Source organism: Alexandromys fortis, unplaced genomic scaffold (genome assembly GCF_014885135.2).
Source record: "Alexandromys fortis isolate MF-2015 unplaced genomic scaffold, M_Fortis_MF-2015_v1.1 scaffold_165, whole genome shotgun sequence".
NCBI classification, from domain to species: Eukaryota; Metazoa; Chordata; class Mammalia; order Rodentia; family Cricetidae; genus Alexandromys; species Alexandromys fortis.
Window position 1 is genome coordinate 3,169,286 of NW_026068038.1, and position 9,703 is coordinate 3,178,988.

Genomic DNA, 9,703 nt, shown 5'->3' on the forward strand with positions numbered 1-9,703 from the left:
TTTTTTTTTTTTTTTTTATCCATTCTTCAATCGAGGGGCATTTAGTTTGTGTCCAGGTTCTGGCTATGACAAACAAAGCTGCTATGAACATAGTTGAGCACATGTCCTTGTGGCACGATTGAGCATCCTTTGGATATATACCCCAAAGTGGTATTATTAAGGCTTGAGGAAGGTTGTTTCCTACTTTTCTGAGAAATCGCCACACTGACATCCAAAGGTGCTGTACCAGCTTGCATTCCCACCAGCAATGCAGGAATGTTCCCTTTTCCCCACAACCTCTCCAGCATAAGTTGTCATCAGTGTTTTTTGATCTTGGCCATTCTTACAGTTGTAAGATGAAATCTCAGAGTTGTTTTGATTTGCATTTCTCTGAGGACTAAGGATGTTGAACATTTCCTTAAGTGTCTTTCAGCCATTTTAGATTCCTCTGTTGAGAGTTCTCTGTTTAGGTCTGTACTCCATTTTTTTTATTGGATTATGTGATCTTTTGGTGTCCAATTTCTTGAGTTCTTTGTATATTTTGGAGATCAGACCTCTGTCTGATGTGGGGTTAGTGAAGATCTTTTCCCATTCTGTCAGCTGTCGTTTTGTCTTGTTGACCATGTCCTTTGCTTTACAGAAGATTTTCAGTTTCTCTCAGTGTCTGTGCTGCTGGGGTTATATTTAGTTATATTTAGTGGTTCCCTGTGCCGATGTGTTCAAGTGTACTTCTCACTTTCTCTTCTATAAGGTTCAGTGTGGCTGGCTTTATGTTGAGGTCTTTGATCCATTTGGACTTGAGTTTTGTGCATGGTGATAGATATGGGTCTATTTTCATTCTTCTACATGTAGATATTCAGTTATTCCAGCACCACTTGTTAAATATGCTTTCTTTTTTCCATTTGATATTTTTGGCTTCTTTATAAAATATCAGGTTTTCAAAGATGTGTGAATTGATATCTGGGTCTTCTATTCGGTTCTAGTGGTCCTCCTGTCTGTTCTTATGCCAATACCAGGCTGTTTTCAGTACTGTACCTCTGTAGTAAGAGTTTGAAGTCAGGATTTTGATGCCTCCAGAAGTTTTTATTGCCCAAGATTGTTTTGCCTATCCTGGGTTTTTTGCTTTTCCAAATGAAGTTGAGTACTGTTCTTTCGAGGTCTTTGAAGAATTTTGCTGGGATTTTGATGGGCAAAAGATTTATTTATTATGTATACAACATTCCTTCCATGTATGCTTGCATGCCAGAAGAGGGCACCAGATCTCATTATAGATAGCTGTGAGCCACTATGTGGCTGCTGGGAATTGAACTCAGGACCTCTGGAAGAGCAGTCAGTGCTCTTAGCCTCTGAGCCATCTCTCCAGCCCAGGGTATTCTTTATGTCTTCTGTTTCTTTCACAAGTTGTATATTTCAAATAGCCTAAAGACTGTTAGATTTGCTGCCTCTAACACTGTTGTTGAGGCATAGGCATCTGTAGGGTCTTGCCAGGCGAATGAACTTTGGTTTGTTTTTATCTGCTTGGTAACTTTTCCTTGTATCCAGGATTATAAGACTTGCTTAACATCTGTGGAGACTTACTTTGCTTCATCAGGCTGTGGTCTTGCCAGTTCCCACTGTCTACCCTTTCCTCTCTCCCACCCATCCATCGTCTTAAGGTCAGTTTGGCTGCTTCTCAAGGCACCAGAGCCAATGGGGTATATGATAGATGAAATGAACCCCATCACTGGGGATGGAAACCAGGCAAATGGTACGCTGAAAAGCTCTATTTCCAGACCTCAGCTCAGTTCTCATACTCAAGCTCAATCTGGATCAGAGACCGTATCTGTGCTAGCGCAGGTTGGGCCCTCTTAAAGAACAAGTGAGCTGTGACCTTTGGCTCTTCTGGGACTCCCTTTTTGTCCTCTTGGTGAGACACATATCTGGAACGGCTGTAAATGCTGTTGGTACCAGTCCTGTGGGCCCCATAGCAAAAAGCATGGTGTAGTTGCCCTGGTCTTGAGGACTTTATTGGGCCATTCTCCCTCAGACTGTTCCCTTGTGACTTCCTTGCTAAGCTACTGGGCTGCTTAGGAGGATGATACATGTTCATGTTCCTCAATCACCCAGATTCCCTTCATTCCAGAGTCACAATGTTGTGCCATTTCAATCCTTTTAGATTTGCTGAGACTGACTTCTGGCCTATTACTTGTTGTTCTTGGAGCGTAACCCACATACAACAGACAGCAAGCAGTTTGCTACTGCTGGGTGCATGCTGTATGGATACCAAAAGACATCTTTGGTTTGTGATGACTTCCTGCCTATCTGATCCATATGGAAGTGTGTGTGTGGGGGGGGTGCTAACATTTCCCCAAAAAGAGCTGATCTGTTAGCAGTTAAGACAATTTTTCATTAACCCAGAAATGTCTTCTATTCCTCAATTTCAGGTGATAGTTTTCCAGTCATGCTTGGCACACTCTGGGAGGCCAGCCAGCTGCCTCTAACCTTCATGCCTCTGCTGTCTAGTCCTGGCTGTGGCTGCAGTGGTCTCTCCTGCTGCTCTCTTACGCTTTAACACTATATCTATTTAAATTTATTGAGTTTAATTTTTTTAAACCAAATTTGGGCAACTTCTGACCATTCTTTATTCCTTCCTCCTTCAAGGACTCCCCCTTCAGGCATTGCACACTGGCCCTGGACCTGCAGAAGCGAGGCTTTATTTTCCTTCAGTCTTTTTCTTTCTTAAATTTGATTGTCTCAACAAGCTGCTTCCCAGAGCACTAGCTTCCAACTCAAACTCAACCCCTTCATCATTTATCAGAATGTCCATTTCATTCTCTAAAGCAACTTGTTCTGGCGAGTGAGACACCATTTTTGTATTGCCAGCCATGTTATAATTCTTTAGACATGTTTTCTTTCGTTAACACATACCTCTAAGTTGGTGTTTAGTCTTTGTCTAGTAAGATCAGTTTCTCATCCCTAGGGTTTTCTCCAGTGGCTCTGACAGGTTATAATGCTACTTTAGACTTCATTTGCTATTTGCATGAGCAGTCTGCATGCATGAGATCAATCTCAGGTGGAGATAAGAAAACATTCTCAGATGCTTTCTGGGCATACACACAGGCCTATTACAGCTTTCCCTCCCCCAGGAGTGTGTCCGTTAAAGCTTTCAGGATGCCCATGGCACACCTTTCTCCGTGTATTGGCTCATGTGTTACTGAGGTGTTTCTGACCAATGCTGTGGGAAGAAGAGGGAATTCATTTTAATTCCTTTGAAGTCTAGTAATGACAAACCAGTAACAGTTGCTTTTCCAGGGAGCTGTCAGGTAGGCCAGATGGTCATAGGCTCTAAGTAGGGACCCTCCTTAGTAGAGGTCCCTCTAAATAGGGACCCCTCCCGGCTGGCTGCAGGAGATTCTTAAGGCACCAGAGCCAGTGGGGTGTGACAGGCTAGCTGACACAGACGTCATTATTCTCACATCTCGGTCGCTTTCTTGCATGAGCAGACCATGTATTTAGTAAGCCTGTGTAGTAGTTTCTGCAGTACTGGAATAGCAAGTCTCAACAGTGTCTGTTGACTATCTGAAGGTGCAGAATCTTGGAGGTACTTTGCTGCTTTGAAATCTTAACTACTTTATCTCCTCAGAGGATTATGACCTATACACCACCGCTTTGCATTTGTTCTCATGTTTTGGGACTTTTTTGGAAAGTAAATTGCACTGAATTACTTTGTGGTAGGGTGTTTGTGACATCATTTCTGGTGCTTTATAAAAATGGAGATATGGCTCCTATTTGCAATTTTCTCCTAAATTTATTTGTGAAATATAAATAAGAGGTGCAGAGTCAACCCCAGTTCAAGGACCAGAACATCACCAGCTCCGGGACACAAAGCTCACTTCTGTTTTAGATTTTACACAAATCCAATTGTTTTGTATACAGGTGTTATTTTATGGCTTCTCAGACCGATATAAGATGTAAATACTCTCTATGCATTTATGTCAGCTATCTTTATGGCAGGCTCTGGCAGCAATACATCAGACTTGTGCAGAGTTGCAAGGAAGTCTTATGCGTAGGGTAACAGAGTTTGTGATTTGTCCCTGTGGGCTAAAATGGATGGTTCTAAGGATGCTTGAAGAAAATAATGCATTTTTTTCTTTATGGTGCAAAATGGAGCTATAAAGAAATGTTTCATGATTAAGTTCCATGATTTAGGGACAGGGGAACTTTGTTTAGAAAACAGGTTCCCCTAGCTGACAGGCTGCTTAGGGGTAAGTTCTGGGGTTCTGGGTGTCTATTCTTTTGGCCCCTACTCCAGCCTTGTCGGTCTACCTGAAACAGAGATGAACGATGTAGCTGAAGCATAGGATTCTGCTTTCAAGCTGTCCCTGGAAGCGCAAATACTTTCCTGTGTTAATTAATATACAGGCCCCTCCTAGGAGGAACCCTGCTATCTGAAGGGACATTGCATGTACAAAGAGCATTTTAATTAATTTATTTATTTCTTTACACATAACTGAAAGTGATGTTACAGTACATAAGTTATTTACAACTGTGCAGTAATGTGTTGCAAAATAAATTATCTAGAAGGCAGCAAAAGTACATTGTGAATGTATATAAAACTGTACAGGTTTGCGGATACACTCTATAGGATTATTGGCTCTGTAGTGTTTCAAGTTACGTTCTCAGAAAGAGAAACAAAATGCCCAAGATTAAAGGAAAAATATACAAACCACGTGGATTTGACTCCATTAAAAACACTATTGGAGAGTCCTGGCTGCGTCCCTGTGTCCAGGCAGGTGGCAGCCAGACCCTTGCCGGCACCAGTGTCCAAGTCTGTCCCGGGGACCCGTGGCGGGACAGCACTTTCCTGCCTCTTTGACCTGGAGGTCACTGCTTATGCGAGGTTGACGCCTTAGTTTATTTTCCATTAGTTGATCAGAATGGAACGAGAAATTAAAAAACACACTCTGTTCTGTGACTCCTCAAGTGCCCTGTCGTTGGCTGCAAGAAAGCCCAGAGGGTGTGGCTGAACAGAGCCACCTTGTCTGCGGCCATGGTCTCCTTGTCCCAAGGCTGGCAAAGCTCTGCAGTGTCTAGGCCTTGTGCTCCCCATAGCAACTGTAAAAAGAGATGCATTCTGCCTCACTGGTATCTGAAGCGGGAGACAAGTGGCCAGGTGCAGTCTCTGGGCTCCTCCCACTTAATGGATGTGGTGCTCCCTCCTCCGCTGCCGGGACTCATCGGCAGCACTGGGCGACCTATGTGGCCCTTGTTTGTGTCCTGTGACCTTCCTCTGAATGTCATGCTGGCAATAGTACGAAGTCATCATTGACATCAACCATGGGCACGTAGAAGGATGGCACCTCATTTACACACAGGGACTTGTGCCCAGCGGGGTCCAGCTCCTGGGCCTTCAGCTGCCACTCCATCCTTTGCACAGCATTGAGGGCTGCAGCCTCATGCTGCTGTCGCATCAGCAAACATGTCTGTGGGACATGATACACAAGGTGAGAGGAATGCTAGCCCCCAGTTTCCACATTGCCTCTAGGTTCAACACAGCACTGCAAACCCACCCTGGTTTTTACCATAGAACCTCCTTCTGGTGAGTCAGATACATCGGGCAGATGGACCTCCCCAGTTCTGCACGTCAGACTGGAGGTCTGACCCTCAAGTGCTCCACCAGCAGTTGTTGGTACATCTAACTCACCTCTAGGAGTTGTAGCATTTTACCAGAACTGAAACAGCTATGCTTTCAGTTTTCATCTTGTGTGTGAGAGAGAGGGAGAGAGTGAAGGAGAGAGAAAGAGATAGTTTTGTGTTCATAGTAGAAATGTCAGTTAACATGTGTATAAGGGACCTGGATGTAGTAGGATACGTTTTGGGGCCAAATTTTAAGCATGGACCAGGGAGTCCACCCATGCTCAGAGGTGATGCGGTAATGTGGCTGACTCTGGTTAGCCAAGGACAGACAGCTTTGGGAGGCCAGTTGATTGGATTATCTCAACGAATACATTGTTCATCATATCCTTAAGTTTTAAATGACTGAAATCAATTAAATTGCTAATTTAGGTGCATGACTTACTCAATGCATGTTTCCCACACTACAGGGAGGCAGATAGCCTCCTCCAACCCATACTTTCATAGTCTTCTGAATGAAGAAACCCATTCACATTTTGGTTCTAAAAGACATTAACACTGAATATGTTTTTACCAAGATTTGTCATTTTATCTCTTTCTAGGACTGTCTCTGTGAGTTCAAGGCCAGCCTGGTCTGTATAGAGCTAGGACAGGCTCCCAAAGCTACAAAGAAACCCTGTCTTGAAAAACAACAAGGGGGAAGGAAAAGTTTAGAACTGTTTTATTATCAATTAAGGAACAAAAATGTGGTATTTTAAATGTACACGGTCAAATTGTAAGCCCTTCCTCCTCTCATAGTCTACCCTGGGTCTTCTGGGCAACATTACTCATAATCTCACCTGGGATGAGGTGTCAAGGGCCTAGAGTTGACTCTATGATGTAAGAGAGATGGTAGTAGAAGCTCATGGGAAAAACACCTCAGGGACGTATATACATTGTAGCCCATGTGCCATAGGGCTTCTCTGATTCTCCTAAGGTCTTCTCAGCACCTCTGAATGAACTGTTATGATACCCAGCTAACTCTGACATCTTACTGTCAACAACACCCATTTGATGGCAGCAATCAGGAGGCTTTGGATTGCTCCTCTTTTCTGCATTTGAGCAACATTTATGGGGAACCAAATAAAGAAGAGGTATCAACTTCTTTTTCTCATTTTGTGAATGGCATGCTGGAATCTCATGGTACCTATGTTTGACTCTACAGCTACAGGTGGGGACTTGCTTCTTCCTTGCTGATCTATCCCTTTACCCATCCTCCTATCCACTGTACTAGTTAATTCTACAAGATTTAATTCTAGAAGATTATGTTGTGACCTCTGAAGAGGGTTCAGGTTAGGTCCTGTCAGTAGACAGAAGGGAAGACACTGAAGAGACAACAGACCCAAGACCTTTGTTCCCTGATAGCAGCAGTAATGGGGAACATGCAAAAGCATCACTTGTGATCATGTGTGGTAGTGGTATGGCCTCCCTTGCTCAGAACACTCTTGACACTACAAGAACTCACCTTCATACGGTCGTACTTGTCATCTACGTCCTGCAGCCAAGAGATGAACTGTCGGGCATTGAAGCGATCCCGTACAGACTTGTTCTCATCACCCTGTAGAACCAAACAGATGTTCACAAAAGAACACGGGTATCCTTATCTTAGCAGTAAGTTTCAATCATTTGCTCTTGTCCTTGAGGAAAAGTACTCCCAGGCACTGGTGGCCACGGACTCAGTCTTTGCCCCCCTGAGTGATGAGGCAGTCACTATTTACAGGGTAGGGCTGAGTGGAACCAGTTTCCTATGCAGGAGTCTAGTGTATACAGAGGGACAGATCAAGGCCTTATATAAACTGTGTCCTCCATTACAGGATCATATAAAGCTAGCAATGGCATATTTAATTTATTCTTTTTTAGAAGCTAAAAGCAATTTTCCCACTTTGAAAAGAATAGCTGAAAAGCCTGAGGGTGTGTTCTGTAGACTGGGATCAGCGTCCTTACTGGCTTTCCCTCTGAGTGCAGCATGAGCTGTAAGTAGACCCTCACTTCATTTTCATCACACGATCTTGTTTGTATGTGATGGACTTGCAAACAAGAACGAAGTTTTACATTGCCTCACAAAGGGAGAGAACCTGGAGCTGGAATGGTTGCAGCAAAACAGACTGATATAGTTGGCCTTTATCTCTGGATGCCAGGGGCAAAGCCAGTTAAAAAGTTCTGAAACAGTTGGCCCATGACCTCCTGTGACCCAAGTTTTTATCCAATGTCCAATATGCATCAGCAAGGAGTCAGGCAGAGATTGTCTCTTGTCTTTCACCTTCAAAAGCATGCTTGCTTGAAAAGCACCAGTATTTTGTATTTAAACAAAATTCTCAATTATCTGCCCCAGTTTGCTGACAACTGCAGAATATCTTTTTGTGCTAGGCATGGTGGTACACGCCTGCAATCCCAGCACTTAGGAACTAGATGCAGAGCAAGGAGTTCAAAGCTGGCCCAGGCTACATGAGATTCTGTCTCTAAAAAGAGTATCTGTTGTTAACTTGTGCAAAACGGGGAAAGTATGTGTGCCCCTTTCCCCCAAGTATGTTAATAAACTGAAAAAAGATCTTAATCCAATTCCATTCCATCATGCTGTACATGGCAAGAGGCCTCTACAGTACTCTTGTAAAAGGACAGATGACAGATATATCACCAAGATCTCAACAGCCAGCTGCATGCTGAGCAGGGGAATACAGCCCAGGAGTAACTCTGATGTAAGACTGTGCACAGTACAAAGAGAACAGTGACAAAATGCAATCCCGGATACCCACAGCCTGGCAGAATGGGGTTAGGATGCTTATCTACAGGAGACTTAAGATCTGAAATGACGCAGAGCAAGAAGAGGTCACAGAGAAGAGCTAAAGAACATGTGCTATCTGCTGGATCTGAGCCACAAATACAGAAACCTCGATAGATGTATCCACAAACATATACACACTCCCACACAAAATATAAACATGAAAGATAAAGATTGCTAGGAGTTTCCTTAAGGCAATATAGTAGTAGGACTGTGTTCAGGGGCAGGTTAGGACAGGAACGCATTACAATGCTGTTTGTTGGTGGGTAGTGTAGGTAGATGGGCTGTAGCCTAAGTGCTTCCAGGCTATGTGGCTCCAACTACCCCAGATAAAACCAGCTAAGAAGCTTGGCTAGGCCTCTGATCTGTAAGCAGAATGCTGCAGCTTGCTTGCTGGCAGGGACCTTGAAATACCATAGAGTTGTGGCTAGGTCTTGTTGCTGAAGTTATCATTGACCCATCATGGCCACTAACACAACAGCTTTGGTCCCCCTTTAGCTGTAGATGGGGCAGCACATTTAAGCATACTGACATCAATCACCCCTGCAGCCTGTGAGAGGGAGTGTGCTGCCTACTTGTGGTGCATACACAGGTGCCCCAGAGGAACTTAGAAATGCTGTAAGAGACTGAAATACAAAGGCTTGAGGGCCTTTTCTATGACACTCCCCTGACTTCTGAGGCAACCTGGGGTTAGGTGCTTGGATCCCAAAGCATGCTGTGAGCAGGGAAGAGGCTTGGGGGTGGTGGGGGTGGTGGTGTGGTGTTGAAAGCTGGCACCTACACCAGGTAGTGTACTGACCTGGCTTTCCAGAGGCATGTTATAAACCTCAGAGTCTAGCAGCATTGTGCATGCACTAAATGGTACTGCCTGGTTGGCAATGGTCCTGGCTGCACGGCAGTGAACCCGAAGAATCTCTTGCTCGCAGGACACAATCAGCTTCTCCTGAGGAAGGAGAGGAACAGGTGAATTTAAAGTCATTGCCACCAGGCGCCTTGCCCAAGGTTCCACTTACCCTTTCTATGCTGTGCTGCAGGCGCAGCTTACCCCGCACAGCCTCTTGCTGCTTGAACAGCTCCTTCAGGGGCTCCGCCAGGGAGGGAGGGGGTGCGATCTACAGATATAAGGAGAGAGGGGTAAGCTACAAAGAACATATTTAAAATTCAAACATGCTCCAGCTCAGCACCCAAACCCAAAAACCTGCTGAGAGGTACCAGATGCTTACCTAATAGCAACACCCAGGAGTTGCTTGTGAACTCTGCCCTATAAACAGTGACAGAAAAGGCAGGGCAGAG

General features: G+C 44.4%; 1 protein-coding gene across 7 annotated transcripts in view; it reads right to left on the reverse strand.

The window, feature by feature from the left end:
* Nucleotides 1-4,424: 4,424 nt before the first annotated feature.
* The window catches only part of Ankrd11 (ankyrin repeat domain containing 11), a 151,007-nt gene continuing 145,728 nt past the window's right edge, over nucleotides 4,425-9,703 (reverse strand). For all 7 annotated transcript variants that reach the window (XM_050165305.1, XM_050165300.1, XM_050165306.1 and 4 more), the window contains 4 exons: nucleotides 9,424-9,522; nucleotides 9,210-9,353; nucleotides 7,097-7,189; nucleotides 4,425-5,441 (listed from right to left, as the gene is read on the reverse strand). In XM_050165305.1, the coding sequence (XP_050021262.1) occupies nucleotides 5,256-5,441; nucleotides 7,097-7,189; nucleotides 9,210-9,353; nucleotides 9,424-9,522 (522 nt within the window). In that variant the 3' untranslated portion in view covers nucleotides 4,425-5,255. The remainder of the gene's footprint in view (nucleotides 5,442-7,096; nucleotides 7,190-9,209; nucleotides 9,354-9,423; nucleotides 9,523-9,703) is intronic.